General features: G+C 45.7%; 1 protein-coding gene across 1 annotated transcript in view; it reads right to left on the reverse strand.

Moving 5' to 3' along the window:
• Positions 1–18,193, reverse strand: part of EFCAB7 (EF-hand calcium binding domain 7) — an 85,083-nt gene extending 66,890 nt beyond the window's left edge. The window contains exons 1-2 of the mRNA XM_040360779.1: positions 18,031–18,193; positions 8,926–9,113 (exon numbers count right to left, since the gene is read on the reverse strand). Coding sequence (XP_040216713.1) covers positions 8,926–9,112 — 187 coding nt within the window. The 5' untranslated portion in view covers position 9,113; positions 18,031–18,193. The remainder of the gene's footprint in view (positions 1–8,925; positions 9,114–18,030) is intronic.
• Positions 18,194–19,277: the final 1,084 nt, after the last annotated feature.

Genomic DNA, 19,277 nt, shown 5'->3' on the forward strand with positions numbered 1-19,277 from the left:
GAGAAAAAGAGAAACAGAGAGCAAGAGCGAGCGAATGAGAATGAGAGAGAGAGAGAGAGAGAGAGAGAGAGAGAGAGAGAGAGAGAGAGAGAGAGAGAGAGAGAGAGAGAGAGAGGGGAAATATTTAATTAAGTGTGCAAGGTGCAGGAAACATGTCGAGTAAAACATCACATACATATATATATATATATATATATATATATATATATATATATATATATATATATATATATATATATATATATATATATATATATATATATTATATATATATATATATATATATATATATATATATATATATATATATATATATCTCATACCCCTTGAAATTTGACATTTTGTCACGTTACAGAAAAAAATTTAAATGTATTTTCTTTTCAATATTTTTAAAATAATAAATACATTTTAAAACAATATGACATCTACTATTCAAATACCTATTCCAACATCTATGATGACATAAAAAGTGATCAATGCTAATACAGTGCAAATAAATAAAGTGCAATCATTTAAAGTCCATGAAATATGATGTGCTGGGCTTGTGACAAGTGAAATATTTCTCAGATAACTTTCCGTTCTCCCCTCCTGGGTCCCCACTCACCAGAAAAAAGCTTTAAAGTGGAGTTCCACCCATAAATATAACATTACATCAGTAGTTTTAAAAAAATGTCATTAGTCCTTTAAGAATTTTTTTTTTTTTTTTTAGATGCCTTCAAAGTGTTGTTGCTAGGCAGAATAGTTAATCTTCCCTCTTCCTGCACCTAGGTGCTTAAGCTTCCTAACCTACACCACACAGACTCCTGGGAATGTAGTGGGTGTAACTTTGCAGGAGTCTGTGCACTCCCCAGTCTCAAAGAATCATGTGACTGGGACTTGTGCAGCACTGAGCATGTGCGAGATCTGCAAGGCTGAAATCCAGGAAGTCATACAGTCTGGCTTCATGATGCCTACACTTAGGATGGCCCCAGTCAATTTCTATTTTATAAAGTGTCTAAATGCTGTAACAACCTAACAAAACGGACCTTAGTTTACAGACTAACTTTACTAGAATACATTAAGCTTGTGTATTACCGGGGTATTTATATATAAAAAGTGAAATTGTGGCCGGAACTCCGCTTTAAATATGCCTGTAATTATGCATGAAAATGGTATCTCCCGTCATCGATTGGGGCTCGTATGGAATGGACTCCTATCTTCCACCAGTCTATGTTTAGAACCATACAGGTGTCCTGGATCCTCCAAGTTTACATGGTCAACGGACATCCATTGGAGAAAAGTATGGCAATAAAGGGAAAGAGGTATATAGTGTAATACTGCAAGGTTTATTTATAAAATCCCAAATTATTACACTTGCATCAAAATCTTTAAAATCTTGCAGAAAAAACGCTGCCTTGGCGTTCAAACAGCCTTCACATGATACCCTTAGCTTGACGCATTTCACCTCTCCCACTGGGCGTCATCAGAAGCTTATTTTCTGCACAATGTCAAAGATTTTGATGCAAGTGTAATAATTTTGGATTTTATAAATAAACCTTACAGTATTACACTTGCGCACCTCCACCTTCTGTTTGAGGATGTCCCACAGATGATCAATAGGGTTTAGGTCTGGAGACATGCTTGGCCAGTCCATCACCTTTACCCTCAGCTTCTTCAGCAAGGCAGTGGTCAACTTGGAGGTGTTTGGGGTCGTTATGTTGGAATACTGCCATGCGGCCCAGTCTCTGAAGGGAGGGGATCATGCTCTGCTTCCGTATGTCACAGTACATGTTGCCATTCATGGTTCCCTCAATGATCTGTAGCTCCCCAGTGTCGGCAGCACTCATGCAGCCCCAGACCATGACACCATGACACTCCCACCACCATGCCTGACTGTAGGCAAGCCAGTCCTCCTCACCTGGTTGCCCCCACACACGCCTGTCACCATCTGACACCAAATAAGTTTATCTTGGTCTCATTAGACCACAGGACATGGTTCCAGTAATCCATTTCCTTAGTCTGCTTGTCTTCAGCAAACTGTTTGTGGGCTTTCTTGTGCATCATCTTTAGAAGAGGCTTCCTTCTGGGACGACAGCCATGCAGACCAATTTGATGCAGTGTACGGCGTATGGTCTGAGCACTGACAGGCTGACCCCCCCATCTCTTCAACCTCTGCAGCAATGCTGGCAGCATTCATAAGTATATTTCCCAAACACAACCTCTGGATATGACGCTGAGCACGTGACCTCAACTTCTTTGGTCAACCACGGCGAGGCCTGTTCTGAGTGGAACTGCTATATGGTCTTGGCCACTGTGCTGCAGCTTAGTTTCAGGATCTTGGCAATCTTCTTATAGCCTAGGCCAGGGGTGCCCAACCTTTTGAAGAACGAGGGCCACGTAAGCAACTTGGTAACCAGTCAAGGGCCACAATGAGCGGAGCGAGCGGATGACAGGTCTTGGCTACTCTATAGGCCCTCCGATCCACCCAGATGAAAGGGGACAAATTCTCTTCTGTTTTCTGGCTTGGAGGTAGGCGGGCGCAAACAGACATCTGTCGCTCTATAGAGGTGAAATGAGGGTCCCATTTGGTTGGGCTGATCATGTGAAAAGGGCATAAGACTGCTTTCACACTGATGTGCTGCGGTTTACCCACACCACAGAGTCAGCGTAGTGCACCTGTGTCTATCCTGCGGGTTAGCTGAACTTTGCCATAGACTCCGCCTGTGGCAAAAGCCTGCGCTGTAGAGGAAGCATCGGCTTATGGGGCTCTGCTCCGCAGCCGCTTTCCTCTACCACTAGCTTCATTCACAACACTGATGCTGTGGTATGGAGGGTCAGCAGACTGCGATCTGGGGTGCCAACCCACCATTCCAGAACAGGAGGTCGCGGGCCACATGTGGCCCCCGGGCCACTGGTTGGCCGTCCCTGGCCTATGCCATCTTTATGTAGAGCAACAATTCTTTTTTCCAGATCCTCAGAGAGTTCTTTGCCATGAGGTGCCATGTTGAACTTCCAGTGACCAGTAAGAGAGTGAGAGCGATAACACCAAATTTAAACACACCTGCTCCTTGTAACACTAACGATTTACATGACACCGGGGAGGGAAAATGTCTAATTGGGACCAATTTGGATATTTTCACTTAGGGGTGTACTAACTTTTGTTGCCAGAGGTTTAGACATTAATGGCTTTGTTGAGTTATTTTGAGTTTATTTTAGTCATCTAAATCGTTTTAATTTTAGTCGTATTTTAGTTGACTAAAATAGTGTTAATTGCGTTGCCAAAAATATTTTCATCAACGAAATTAACACTATTTACACTCTGTATTTATAATTTTTCCACCTTTTAATCAAACTACAACTCCCAGCATGTCGTTCTTGGCACAACAGACTTTTTTTTTAAATCAGCTTGCTGAAATGTATTTAGTAACGTGACCCTCGTCCTGTAACGGTATCCTCTGTCAATTATATACTGGCAACGTTATTATCATTCCTTCATTTAGTCTCATGAGAACCGGGCCTGGATCGCCTGTCCTCCTAACCGCCATGACCCAGGATCCAGGGATACATTTCCCCGCAGATGATCGAGATTTAATCATCATTTAACGATGGGAAATATTTGGTATTCTAACGGGCCTGTTCTAGGCGACCTTGACATCGGCGCTTTGCAGAATAATAATTGGTCAATTGCTTAAGTGGTTCGTGGAGAGAGATGAAAGACATAACAAGCCGAAAGGAGATAACATTTGTTCTCGCCGCTACTATTTTTGAAGCGGGATTATGAGGAACCTGCCATTAGCTGCTGGGGGGGGGGGGGGAAGGAAAAAAAAAATCTCCTGCCATAATGTTGAAAGCCTTCATTAGGCTAAGCACATCTGCTGAATGTGACCGCCTGTTAAACTAGCCATGGCGTAATTAGGATATCACGACTGAAAAAATCCAACATGTCATCAGGATTTATCTTCCCGTCAACACGGCAGAACGGCGCGGTTTAACTCCCGCGGTGCTGGCTGCCTTCCAGCACGTCGCGTCACATGCTATAAGTGGAGCGTTTTCCCGGACTTGGATCTTTTTTAAATTGCCGGTCCCGGTTATAGAGCAGATCCAGAAACAACAAAACCAATCAGTGAGATACGGGCTCCAGAAGAATCTGAGACTGCAGAAAGTCCACCCAGTAGATCTAAACCCAATCACCTAAATCTCATATATGGTCTGCATGATGATGTGACGACGGCGATTGGCTCTCACAGTGGTCACATGATTGGGAGCCAGTCCCCCCATATCCCGATCTTTACTAGAGAGTGGACTAGGACCCGTCTCTGAAAGCTTGGTCACTGTGCTAGGAGCAGTGTTATTTTCATCATAATTTTTGTCAGCGACATATTTCCAGTGACGAAAACAAAGCGAAAATGACCCCAGATTTTTGTCAATTGAGGGAGGGACGTTTACCCACGTGAACTTCTGGTTTCCTCTGAGATCCACCTGTAAGTGTCCCCCCCCCCCAGCAAGCAAGGTAGCAACTGTAGTGTGCTTAGTGGTGTGCCAGAGCACTGTGCAGCATTACAGGCCTCCTCAGACCACCATCCAGAGCACTGTGCATTACAGGCCTCCTCAGACCACTGTGCATTACAGGCCTCCTCAGACCACAGGGCAGAGCACAGTGCATTACAGTCCTCCTCAGACCACCATCCAGAGCACTGTGCAGCATTACAGTCCTCCTCAGACCCCTGGTCCAGAGCTGTGTGCATTACAGCATACCTCCCAACATTTAAAAAATTCACTGCGGGACATTCTTTACATTTGTCATTGACGTTGCTGACCGGGGGGGGATGCCGCGGGTCGGATCGGATTCGAGTTGTTGAGCGGGGGGGGGGGGGGGGGGGTATTGAGGTTGCCGCGGGTCGGACCGGATTAGAGTTGTTCAGCGGGGGGGGCGCTTTTCAAAGTTGTATCTTACCTGCGCATGTCTCCCATCACACCGGATATTAAGCGGGGGTGCAGCTGATCACCTCGCCTGTGCACAGCTGTGTATGTCTCCCCTCAGACCCCGTGCTCCTCCTTCTTGCACAGCTTCCTGTGAGGGAAAATTAACCCGGCCACGGGAGGATGCAGCCTGTGCGGGAAGTTTCCGCAAGAATCCGTGCTGGTTGGGAGGTATGTTATAGACCTCGTCAGACCACCATCCAGAGCACTGTGCATTTACAGACCTCCTCAGACCACCATCCAGAGCACTGTGCATTACAGACCTCCTCAGACCACCATCCAGAGCACTGTGCGTTACAGACCTCTCGTCCAGAGTAATGCGCATTACAGGCCTTCTCAGACCATCCAGAGCACTCACTGTGCATTGCAGGCCTTCTGAGACCATCCAGAGCGTTGTTTGCAATTATTAGATTTTTTGGAAATCCAGGAGTATATAATGAGTTTGAAAATTCTAGAAAAATGCTTAAAATAATGCATTACAATTTAACTTACCCATTCGATTTTTGTCGAGTAAAATGATTTTAGTAGGGTAAAATTATTTTGGTTGACTAAAATGTACTGCAGATTTTAGTCGACCAAATACGACTAAAATCAAAACAATTCAGATGACTTAAATAGGACTACAATTACAATGGAACTTTAGTAAAAGACTAGTACTAAAACTAAATCAAAATTTGACATCAAAAGTAACTCAGGCTGGGAGCCCACAGTGAGGGAATATGTGCAGTGTGTGGGTAACACAACCCACCCTCTTTTGATGCTGCATGTATGAGTTATGTTGGCAGAAACATGTTAATGTCATTTCATGAATAGAATTTCAATAGAATTAGTTACGCATAGATATCCATAAGATCCGACAGGTGTAATTGTTTTACACTGTCGGATCTTAGGATGCAGTACCGCGGCCGCCGCTGGGGGAAGTTCGCGTCATAAATCAGCGTTGGGTATGCAAATTAGGAGTTACGGCGGTTTTTCGAATTCGCTACGTCGCCGCTAGTCTAGTTTCCCGTCGCAAAGTTAGTCGTCGTTTTGGGTGCCTTAACTTTACACAGCACACGTATGTGCTGTATAAAGTATGGCCGTCGTTCCCGCGTCGAAATTTAAAAATTCACGTCGTTTGCGTAAGCCGTCCGGGAATACGGAATTACGCTACGCGCGTCACCGTTCGAAAAAATGACGTCACTTCGCGCAAAAGCACGGCGGGAATTTCGAAACTGAGCATGCGCAGTAGGTCCGGCGCGGGAGCGCGCCTAATTTAAATGGCACACGCCCATTTAAATTACGCGGGCTTATGCCGGAGGCCGCCGGCGTAGGTTTTCATTGCAAGTGCTCTGTGAATCAGACACTTGCGATGAAAACTTGCGGCGGTGTAACGTATCTACGATACGTTACGCCGCCGCAATTCTACCTGAATCTGGCCCACTGTCACCAGTAATACATTTTGTATTCCTTTAAAAAAATGTGTATTATTTTTATTTTTTTTTTTTTTTACAAACTGTGACCAGAGCAATGCAATAGTAACACTGTACCACTCTGTGGAGTTGATCAGGATTTTTATTTTTTTTACATACAGTCACCAGTCGGTGTCCCTTGTCACTGCCACACCAGTTATATGATTATGCTGTGCTGCAGAATGTGAAAAATAAAATAAATCAAGACGTGAAAAAAAAAAAAAAAAAACATATTTTTTTCTTAATTTTCCCCAATTTTTTTTTTAAAATTACAACTTCAAAAAAACACGCCATACCTCTTACTAAATACCTTAGACTGACTACTTTTTAAAAGGGGATCATTTGTTTAGTCCTGGCATTTTTGAGCCTCAAGAAATGTGATCGGTCGTCGGTACATCAAGATTGATCGATTTTCAGATATATATCACATAGTGGATTCTATAACTTTCCTACAGACTAAATAATATACACCGATTTGGCTTATTTTCACCAAAGAAATGTAGCAGAATACATTTTGGCCTAAATTTATGAAGAAAGATTATTTATTTGCAAGATTTTATAACAGAAACGAAGAACACTTTTTTTCTCCAAAGTTTTTGCCCTTTTTTTGTTTATTTAGCAAAAAATAAAAAACCCAGCTGTGCTTAAAAACCATAAAAAAAGCTCCATGTGTGTGAATTGTTTTAGAAATGTTATACGAGTACAGTGTCGCATGACCGCGCAATTGTCATTCAAAGTGCAAACACGCTGAAACCTGAAAACTGGCCTGGGCAGGAAGGGGGTAAACGTGACTGGTATTGAAGTGGTTGATTACGTTGGCCAGAATAATAATTTATTCTGGCCGTTGAAATTAATTAAAATGGAACTTCTGCTTTAAGTGACCCCTGACATGCCGCATTTGGCATGTCATTTTTTGGGGGTGCAGCGCCTACCCTCCTTTTAGAGGCACCCAGCTCCCACTTCCTCCCGGGGCTCCGTGGCGCCGGAAAGAAGTTCATCTCTCCCCCTCCCCTCCCTCCCTAAATAGCGCCTGCAAAGCACCCTGAAACAGCCGCTGCTGTCTCTCCAGTGTGAAAGCCCCGAGGGCTTTCACACTGGAGCGGTGCGCTAGCAGGTCTGTAAAAAAGGAGTCCTGCCAGCCACATATTTGGAGCGGTGTGTATACTGCTCCTCCACTGCTCCTGCCCATTGAAATCAATGGGCACCGCAGCTATACCGTCGGCAAAGGGCCTCTGCAGAGGCGCTTTTCGGTGGGTTTAACCCTTTCTTGGCCAGTAGCGGGGGCAGAAGCGCCCCCGCTACCGGCCGAATAGCACTGCAAAATTGACGGTTAAGCTCCTCTAAAAATATCGGTGCTTTACCGCCGACACAACCCCGCCCCAGTGTCAAAGGAGCCTAAGCAGGCATAGTACACCGTTAAGACCATGAAATAAGCCGTAAGTGCGCTCTCAGCACAGAAACCTTGGGCACCCATGGGCACATATCTGCAGTGTGTTGGCGTTAAGGCATATGCGTTACGTGGGTGAAAAGAGGTTAAATTATCACCAAAATTGTTTCCTTTGTAAACATGACCTTGCCCATTCAGTGTGAGGTGACAACGTCTTTGTAAAGTCCTCTCCCTGACCACTTTATGCTTCCCTCTTCAACACTCCCCAACTGCAACTTCCTCTGATGATGATGATGATGCCACCAAATATCCGCTGTCAGCTGGTGTCAGACCACAGAGGGGGCGGTGATGTCCCATCCCCCTCTCCCCTCTGTCATATTAGAGTATTTGGCCCTAGCGATTGGTGTGAAGGACTTTTATGCAATTGCCTATATGCTTCAGTTTAATTCTCTCCCTGCTATTTTAATGTCTGTGTGTTATGTGTAGAAGGTGATTTCATGTGGACCCGAGTGACTCATTCCTCTGCATAACAGACTGTTGAAATGCTAGTGTCCCATCACCAGTCAGCTCTCTATTCTAAAGGTTAATTGATCTATTGTGTGTGTGAAGAAGACCTGTGTTTACCCTTAAGAAATGTGTCTTGTCAGGGTCGGCACCAGAGTGTCTACCTATAATTTGTATGGAAGCCCCCAGTGTGTGAAAAAGGGGTGGAGATTTCATTGTTCTTTGATTGATGATTAGCTTGTTAACTGTATATAACTAGCAGAATGCTGCCATTAAAGAGAATCTTGTTCCAGCATTAAGCTTTGGCTCATGTGTGGATTATTCGGCGATTCCAGGGATATTCATACTCGCGGAATATTGGGTGATTTTCTTTTATGGGAAGAAGGGAATGCTTGACGGGGATATTTTCTACTACCGTCACAATTGGCTACTAGGTCTCAGCACCGCATCATATTGGAGGTCACATGCTTTCCCATACCTGGAAACCCAATAGATATGTTGCAGTGGCAGCCAAAGAAGGAGTGATGAGTTGAGTATGGAATAGTTGAAGGGAGACCCAACACACACACACACACACACAGTGACAGGTTCTCTTTAACCATACAGGATTGTGAATACCAGTACCTAATTGCAGCTGCTCTTTGTCTGTGATGTTTTCCAGGCTGGTCTTGAAGGTGGTGAGGTACGCGGCTCGACAAGATGCATAGAAATTCTCATCCACATACTGCTGGGCTTTCTGGCTCTCTATCCGCTCTTCAGAGGGGAACCTTCTGTTTGTAAGAGACGTGGCACTTCCATAAAGACTCTCCATTCTGCAAAATGACAAAAATATTGTTAGTCAGAACTAGGACCGGCCAATCATACAACTGACCAGCCAGAAACCAGGATGAGACAATCATACAGCTGTCCAACCAGAAAGCACAAGCAATATACAACTGACCTACCAGATACTAGGACCAGGCGGTCACACAACTGTCCATCCAGAAACCAGAACCAGAACCAGATAATTATACAAAAGCCCAACCAGAAACCATGAGCAGACTATCACAGGACTGACCAGCCAGAAACCAGAACCAGATAATCATACAAAAGCCCAACCAGAAACCATGAGCGGACAATCACAGGACTGACCAGCCAGAAACCAGAACCAGATATCATGCAAAAGCCCAACCAGAAACCATGAGCGGACAATCACAGGACTGACCAGCCAGAAACCAGAACCAGATATCATGCAAAAGCCCAACCAGAAACCATGAGCGGACAATCACAGGACTGACCAGCCAGAAACCAGAACCAGGATATCATACAAAAGCCCAACCAGAAACCATGAGCGGACAATCACAGGACTGACCAGCCAGAAACCAGAACCAGATATACAAAAGCCCAACCAGAAACCATGAGCGGACAATCACAGGACTGACCAGCCAGAAACCAGAACAGATATCATACAAAAGCCCAACCAGACACCATGAGCGGACAATCACAGGACTGACCAGCCAGAAACCAGAACCAGATATCATACAAAAGCCCAACCAGAAACCATGAGGACAATCACAGGACTGACCAGCCAGAAACCAGAACCAGATATCATACAAAAGCCCAACCAGAAACCAGAGCGGACAATCACAGGACTGACCAGCCAGAAACCAGGACTGGACAATGATTTACCTGAAGAAACAAATGGCCATTGCCCCCACCTATAACTGGCCTTCACGGCAAGGAGCGCATGGAAGGGCGACACATGTAAAACAAAACCAATGAAAATTCCAAGCTCAACTTACGAATCAGCCTGCAAACAAATTATCCTGTCTAACAATTTGCGTTAAAAACTGTTGTTTTTTTATTTGCACACATTTGCAAATACATGCATAGGGCACTTCACGGCACCCCATTATTATCTGCAGTCCTGACTATACATTTTTGAGAGCCTCCACAATGCAAGCACATGCATAATACATTGCTGCGAAGGCCAGTTATAGGTGGGGGCAGTGGCCATTTGTTTGTACTGTTGGAATATAGGTAGGGGGACGCACTGGACACCTTTGCTGCCATTGTACCTTATGCTGGGTGTCCAGTTTGACCCTGTACCTTTACCCACTAGCCTGCCGCCCGCCGTTGACGATAAGCCTCTCGTTCTGGGCAGACGTCATATGATGTCTTCACCTTCCCAAACCACTAGGGGGCGCTAGCGCGCACCCACTTGCGTAACCGATGCGCGTGCCCGGCGTCCGCGATGTCCGCCGGGCATCCGCGATTGCCCAGTAACTGAGCAGGACCGTGGATCTGTGTGTGTACACATAGAGATCCACATCCTGTCAGGGAGAGGAGACCGATAGTGTGTCCCTTGTACATAGGGACACCAATCGGTCACCTCCCCCAATCGGAGCTCACAGGTGTATTAAATATTTAATTCTATCGTTTTATTTTTCTATGCAATAATTAAACAACGCACCAGCCAACGTAATTGAAGCACATACAAGTGCATGGCCTGCCATGTGATCTAATGTGACACCCGGCCTGGACTGCAATGCATCTGCAAAAAGAGGAGGAAAATGGACAGCCGCACTCCGGAAAAACTTTTTAAACGAAAGTTGTCTTTATTTTCAAAACTGGAACATGTACAGTCACCGCAACCACAAAACAGGACAGCCGACGCGTTTCGCACTTAGCTAGTGCTTAATCATGGCTCATGCCGGGCGCCGCAGTCTTGTGATGTTGCAGCAATAACATTTTCACAAGCTGCTTCTTTGATGTCTCATCTGCACCGTTTGATCCCCTCCGTGTGTTTTGTTCCCTGGTGGTGTTTGCTGTCTATCTTGGGAATTGCTTTGTGATCCCATCAGCTTCATTACATGTCTAAGGCCCCTTTCACACTGGGGCGTTTTTCGAGCGTTATTCAAGCGTTTGTTTAGCGCTAAGACCCTAATGTTTTAGGGCGTTTTTGCAGTGCCTCAGTGTGAAAGGGCAAGGCGTTTTTAAAGCGATTTCAATTCATTTCAATGGAGAGGGGCGTTTTTGGGGCGTTTTTTTTAGCACCCAAAAGCTGCTCCAAAGATGCTGCTTGCAGGACTCAGTGTGAAAGGGTCCATTGAGATGCATGGAGAGAGTTTTATGAGCGTTTTAATAGCGCTATTTTTAACGCTAAAGCGCAGTAACGCGGTAAAACACTTCAGTGTGAAAGGGGTCTAAGGGTTTCCTTTGATTGTAATTTGCATATCACTTTCAGCCACGTGCTCAGATATTTAGGGAAGGACCGTTACAATGTTATAGCTGATGAAGCCCACCCTCCTAGGCGGTCTCTGTCATGGCTTTTTCATGATGCCCCCTCCTAGGCTGTACTTGTTATGGCTTCCTAATGAGGCCCCCTCTTAGGGTTTACTTGTTATGGCTTCCTGATGATGCCCCCACCTAGGCAGTCTCTGTCATGGCTTTTTGATGATGCCCCCTCCTAGGCAGTCTCTTTCATGGCTTCCTGATGATGCCCTATTCTAGATGGTCTCTGTCATGGCTTCCTGATGATGCCCCCTCCTAGGCTGTACTTGTTATGGCTTCCTAATGAGGCCCCCTCCTAGGCTGTACTTGTTACGGCTTCCTAATGAGGCCCCCTCCTAGGGTGTACTTGTTATGGCTTCCTAATGATGCCCCCTCCTAGGCAGTCTCTGTCATGGCTTTCTGATGAAGCCCACCCTCCTAGGCGGTCTGTCATGGCTTTCTGATGATTCCCCCTCCTAGGTGGTGTCTGTCATGATTTCATGATGAAGCCCACTCCCCTAGGTGGTCTCTGTCATAGCTTGCTGATAAAGCCCACCCTCCTAGGCGGTCTCTGTCATGGTTTCCTGATGAAGGCCACCCTCCTAGGTGGTCTCTGACACCCTGGGCTCATAGGAAGTGGGCTGAATGGCTTTGGGCACCATTTAACCAGGAATGCAACCAGCGCTGAATCGCAAGGGAGTCTGCAGGGGGCAGGGCAAAAGATCGGGTGAGAAAGCCATTTTGATTTTTCTAATGATGGTAAATGGAGTTGGGCTTTAAAAGAGATCCTCATTTAAAGCGGAACTTCGACCTTCCCTTCAGTCTTACACACTGTGTCCTAGTAGCCAAGAACACCACCAGGTTACAGGGGCCGTCTGCGTCCTAGCAACCAAGAATGCTAGAAAGCAGGCGCTGCCTGTGTCCTGACAACCACGGTGACTAGGTGACAGGGGCTACCTGCATGCTAGCAACCAAGGATGCTAGGCACAGCAGGGGTGACTTGTGTCCTAGCAACCAAAGATAATGGGTTGCAGAAGCTGTCTGCTTCATAGCAACAAAGGGCACTAGGTGCCAGGGGCCACCTGCATCCTAGCAAGCAAGAATGCATAGCTGCAAGAGCCACCAGCTCCCTAGCAACCTAGGAATCTAGGCTAGGCCACCTATGTCCTAGCAATCAAGGGTACTAGGCACCAGGGGCCACCTGCATCCTAGCAACCAAGAATGCTTAGCTGCATGAGCCACTGGCTTTCTAGCAACCTAGGATGCTAGGTTGCAGGGACCGCTTGCGCTCTAGCAACCATGGATGCTAGGTGGGAGGGGCCACCTGCATCCAAACAACAAATTAAAAGACAGAGGGGTAGAACAGGATAACTGGGTGTGAGCCCTCTAGTCGACATGCTCCCTTCCCCGGGGGTGTTCACTGAACACAGGGCTTTGGCAACTAAGCTCTGAATGATTTCAACATTAGTAGCACCCACAAATTGGGCTTTTACCAGGGGAGGAGCAGAAAAGCTGGAAAGCAATAAATAAAAGAGGGATTTTATTCATATTTTCAGTGCAGAAGCTAATACAGGTATTTATGGATCTGTATTACATTTTTCATACTTTTCTTCTTTAAAAAGGTAGTTACATATCTGTCAAATCTGATCATGGAAATATGGAACAGCTTTAAATAATAATCATCTACTACTACTTTTAGGTTAACTTTGCAAGAGTGACTCCCTGAACTCAGCACAGTTCCACGTTGATGGCCATGGGGGGGGGAGGGGGGAGCCCTTTAAGTGACCCGACTACTACCTTTCATGTCAGCATTAATGACTCCATGTACACACTGGCATGTTTGTTGCCCTTAAGAGGGCAATGCTAGATGAGCCTGGGGCGTATTTCCCGACCGCCATACAGAATCCATGGCTGCAAATTCCAGCCCTGCCACCCCCGCGGGGACAGAGAAATCTCTTCTATGACTTCCAGTAGCCCGGGCCGGCGACACAGTCATTTTCACTGTGTTGTTGCTCTTACAGCTCCTAACATTATTTTATCGGGATAACTGCTGAAATATCTTGCAGCATAATGATGTGATGATGTCCCATTCAGCGACGAGCAGGAGCTATACACCCGGTCCCCTTCAGGACTCATTGCATTCCTGCTACAGAGGTTTCAATCAAAAAGGCGCCTCCTCTGAGCGATGAAGTTTTTTTACACTTGGGAGAGAACGATAATAACCGTCTCTCATGGATGAAGTAGCCGATTTGTATTAGGCTCGCTGCATGCCTGACACTTTCCCTATTACTGCAGCATTAAAAGACCCCATGGGGAAGAGATGTCACAGCCAGCCTGCCGCTAACTGGTGTCATTACAAGCCGCTGACAAGCATGCTGTGACAACGCGCAGCCGGCGCTCTTTATAACCCTGCCGGATACCGTCGCCTTCTTTTTACTATTTGTAAACAGTCAATAAAACAGGAAAGAAAAAAAGCCGTGCACTGAAAAACACCTAGAGAAGAGCAAAACAATTATCTGACATAGCAGACAAAAACAGATAAGCCGCAAAGAAGGGATGTGATGCCTAAAACAAAATGGGTGGATTATTAGCTGCTGAAAATGGAACAGCCAAGCATAAACCTCAGTACATGAGATTTCAGCTGCAATTAGAGCTCATTTACACTTGCTGCAAAATATGGCATTGGACCGCCATTTTTTTTTTTAACCACTTCAACCCTGGAGGATTTGGCTGCCCAATGACCGGGCCATTTTTTGCGAATTCGGCACTGCGTCGCTTTAACTGACAATTCCGCGGTCGTGCGACGTGGCTACCAAACAAAATTGATGTCCTTTTTCAAAGAGTTTAAAAAAAAAAAAAAAAAAAATCCAACAACAAATGTGTCTTGTCGGATCATCCGATCGTGTGTACAGAAGTCCGTTGGAAAAAAATCCAAAGTACAAACGCGCATTCGCTCCGAACCAATGCTAATCATAAGACAACATTAGCCGATGTTGCCCAAAGGGTAGCACTAAAGAGATTAAAAAACACCAAGGTCCGGATGCAGATACAATTGTGTATCTATCCGCGGGCGTAACGTATTTCAGATACGTTACGCCGCCGTAACTTAGGGCGCAAGTTCCGTATTCATAAAGAACTTGCGCCCTAAGTTACGTATGTGGTCTGGCGTAAGCCCGCCTAATTCAAATGTGGATGATGTGGGCGTGCTTTATTAAAATTTATTGTGACCCCACGTATTCAACGTTTTTTTTACGAAAGGCGCATGCGCTGTTCGTAAACGTTTCCAAGTGCGCATGCTCCAAATTACGCCGTCAACGTAACTTCCGTTCAGCCGTATTCGCGGACTTACGTAAACGACGTAAAATACGACGCTGTTCGGTCGTTTCCGACGTCCATACTTAACATGACTTACCCCTGCTTTATGAGGGGTAACTTTACGCCGGAAAAAGCCTTACGCAAACGACGTAAAAAAATGCGCCGGGCAGACGTACGTTTCTGAATCGGCGTATCTACCTAATTTACATATTCCTCGCGTAAATCGACGGAAGCGGCACCTAGCGACCAGCGTAAATATGCAACTAAGATACGACGGCGTAAGAGACTTACGCCAGTCGGATCTTAGCCAAATTCCGGCGTATCTTGTTTTCTGAATACAGAAAAAAGATACGCCGGCGCAGATTAGAATTTACGCGGCGTATCAATAGATACGCCGACGTAAATTATTTCTGAATCTACCCCCTAATTTCATGTATGTTGGCTGAAAAAGTTCTGCCGTCTGTATGCAGAACAAGTTCACGGCTATTTGGACAAAGTTCCTCGGATTTGGCCGATGGAAATCCGATCGTGTGTACGAGGCTCAACTCAAAACATGCAACCTGTAGAATTTTCTAAATGTGGCCTATGGAGATTTTTAAGAGAAAAGTTTGTCGCCATTCCACAATTTTGAAGTGTGACATGTTGGGTATCAATTTACTCGGCGTAACATCATCTTTCACAATATATATAAAAAAAAAATGGGCTAACTTTACTGTTGTCTCATTTTCTAATTCAAAAAAGTGTTTTTTTTTTCAAAAAAAGTGCGCTTGTAAGACCGCTGCGCAAATACAATGTGACAAAAAGTATTACAACAACCACCATTTTATTCTCTAGGGCAGTGGTCTCCAAACTGCGGCCCTTTGCTTGCTTTTTACCGGCCCTTGGGGTGCTATTTGATTCACTGTCACCGATGAAGGGCACAATTCCTCCCAATGACACCAATTATGGGGCAGGGTTCCTACAAACAACACCAACAATGGGCACAATTCCTCCAAGTGACACCAACAATGGGGCCCAATGAAACCAATGTTAGGGCACAATTCCTCCCAATGATCTGGCTTGATAACAAATTATGATCGGGAGCAAAGTAACTCTCCCATTCCCCATTAACTTTAGCGTAGTGCCCATGCTGAAAGCAAGGGGGCGCTACACTAATGTTGGGGCACAATTCTTCCTTAACCACTACCCGACGGCCGTACGACTTTGTACGGCCGCAGGGTGGTTCTACTTCTCTAACAGGCCGTGTTTTTACGGCCTGCGCCACGCCAGGCCACTGGGGGGCGCGCGAGCGCCGCCGTCAGCGGCGCCCGCCGCATCGCTGAGATGCCGATGCGCGTGCCTGGCGGCCGCGATGTCCGCCAGGCACTCGGGATCGGCGGCTACAGGGACAAGACGTGGATCTCTGTGTGTAAACACAGAGATCCATGTCCTGTCGGGGGAGAGAGGAGACCGATCTGTGTCCCTTGTACATAGGGACACAGCATCGGTCACCTCCCCCAGTCAGTCCCCCTTCCCCCACACAGTTAGAACACACCCAGGTTACACATTTAACCCCTTCCTCACCCCCCTAGTGTTAACCCCTTCCCTGCCAGTCACATTTATACAGTAATTAGTGCATTTTTATAGCACTGATCGCTGTATAAATGTGAATGGTCCCAAATTGGTGTCAAAAGTGTCCGATACGTCCGCCACAATATCGCAGTCCCAATAAAAATCGCAGATCGCCGCCATTACTAGTAAAAAAAAAAATAATAAAAAGAAAATCATAATTCTGTTTCCCATTTTGTAGGCGCTATAACTTTTGCGCAAACCAGTCACTTATTGCGTTTTTTTTTTTTTACAAAAATACGTCGAAAAATACGTATCGGCCTTAACTGAGAAAAAAAAAAGTTTTTTTTTAAAAAAAATTGGGATATTTATTATAGCAACAAGTAAAAAAAATATATATATATTTTTTTAAATTGTCGCTCTTTTTTTGTTTATAGCGCAACAAATAAAAACCGCAGAGGTGATCAAATACCACCAAAAGAAAGCTCTATTTGTGGGGAAAAAAGGACGTCAATTTTGTTTGGGAGCCACGTCGCACGACCGCGCAATTGTCAGTTAAAGCGACGCAGTGCCGGAAGCTGAAATTTCGCCTGGGCACGAAGGGGGTTTATGTGCCCAGTAAGGAAGTGGTTAATGACATTGGGGACTGTCACTGACATTGGGACATTTTGTACTCCCAATGGCCACAGTGCGGCCCCCATAAAGTCTAAAGGACAGTGAACTGGCCCTTTATTTAGAAAGTTTGGAGACCCCTGCTCTAGGGTGTTAGAAAAAAAAATGTATAATGTTTGGGGGTTCTGAGTAATTTTCTAGCAAAAAAAAACAGTTTTTAACCAAATCTCATGCATTCTATGCATTAACCACTGGCCAATGGGAGCGCATGCACGCCCACAAAATAGAATCCCTGATCCGACGTACAATGCGGTTACAGAAAAGTCCCTCGCCCTTTCCAAAAACTAAGGATGAGCTCCAGCGTGTTCGTGTAGCACACGTGCAGAGCCCGCCAGGAAGTCTGCACGGCGCTGTGCTAATCACAGCCAGGGAGACAATGTCCTGATGCTCGGCTGCAGAGATCGGGAAATGTCTCCCTGGTTGTGATTAGCGCAGCGCCATGCCGACTTCCTGGCGGGCTCTGCACGTGTGCTACACGAACACGCTGGAGCTCATCCTTACCAAAAACGCAGCGGCTGAAGAAAGCATAGATGTGAACGCGTCCCATAGGAAACAATGTTAAATGGACTGCAGTGCATTTCTGCAACAAGCAATAAACGCACAGGTGTGAACGGAACCTTGGGGTGACAACGCTGCTCCTTCACAGATAAGGGGCGAGTGAGCGGTGTCACCCGCGGACAGGAAGTGCGTTTCTGGGAGGAAAAAAAAAGGAAAGGGCCTGAAAAGAAGAAAATTAATGCCATATGATATTTTTGGGGTTTCAATAGACTTTCCAGCTTATGGAATTATCTTTTTTATCAGACATACAGCAATTCTATGACAAGGAGCCATACACTCCACAGAGGAGCCTGGCAGGACAGTGTGGCCCCTAGGGGCCCAAGGCAGACAGAAACAATATATACTCTCCCCCATCCCAACACCCCCCAAGCAGGTCTCCCTCACCTCACTGTCCGCTCCCCGAGCCTCTGTGTCCACCGCTGGCTGTCCCGTTACCAAGGGAACGCGGGCCCGGAAATGACTCTGTGTTTCCCAAAACAAAGATGGCCGCTTCAGGCCGGGGCACCTCGCCCAATCCCTGTCACGCTTGCATCGACTGCTCTCACATAGAGCTGAAGCGACGCGGAGAAGATTGGAACGTTTATTCTTTTTTATAAACTACAGTACTGTGTGTGGTTCTAAGAGCCTGGAGGAATATCACTGACGGGTGGGCAGCGGGGGGAGGGCGGAACGGAAGTTTGAGGGGGATGTTCCCGGGGGGAAGGGATATAGCGGTGCACGCGGCGCCCAGCTAAGATTGAATACAGCTGTCTGTCCCCCAGACTTCGCGACATGCCGTGAGTGTGACCCCCTCACTTCTCCCCCCACCCTCCTCCTATCTGTGGCTGTCCTCTCCTGCATTGCTGTGTATTGTGGCTGGAGGAGGGTTACACCCCCTGGGAGCTTCTTCTTTTACCTCCTTGGGAAGGTTTTCCCTGGGGACACATTTACACGGAACACCTTATATGCACCCCCAGTGTCCTTCACTTTGGTTGGAACCCCAACACACTACTAAGGCCTTCATTAACCACTTAAGCCCCGGACCATTTTGCAGCTAAATGCCCAGGCCAGGTTTTGCGATTCGGCACTGCGTCGCTTTAACTGACAATTGCGCGGTCGTGCGACGTAGCTCCCAAACAAAATTGGCGTCCTTTTTTCCCCACAAATAGAGCTTTCTTTTGGTGGTATTTGATCACCTCTGCGGTTTTTATTTTTTTGCGCTATAAACAAAAATAGAGCGACAATTTTGAAAAAAATGCAATATTTTTTACTTTTTGCTATAATAAATATCCCCCAAAAACATATATACATTTTTTTTCTTCCTCAGTTTAGGCCGATACGTATTCTTCTACCTATTTTTGGTAAAAAAAATCGCAATAAGCGTTTATCGATTGGTTTGCGCAAAATTTATAGCGTTTACAAAATAGGGGATAGTTTTATTGCATTTTTATTAATTTGTTATTTTTTTACTACTAATGGCGGCGATCAGCGATTTTTTTTGTGTGACTGCGACATTATGGCGGACACTTCGGACAATTTTGACACATTTTTGGGACCATTGTCATTTTCACAGCAAAAAATGCATTTAAACTGCATTGTTTATTGTGAAAATGACAGTTGCAGTTTGGGAGTTAACCACAAGGGGGCGCTGT

This window comes from Rana temporaria, chromosome 7 (genome assembly GCF_905171775.1).
Source record: "Rana temporaria chromosome 7, aRanTem1.1, whole genome shotgun sequence".
NCBI classification, from domain to species: domain Eukaryota; kingdom Metazoa; phylum Chordata; class Amphibia; order Anura; family Ranidae; genus Rana; species Rana temporaria.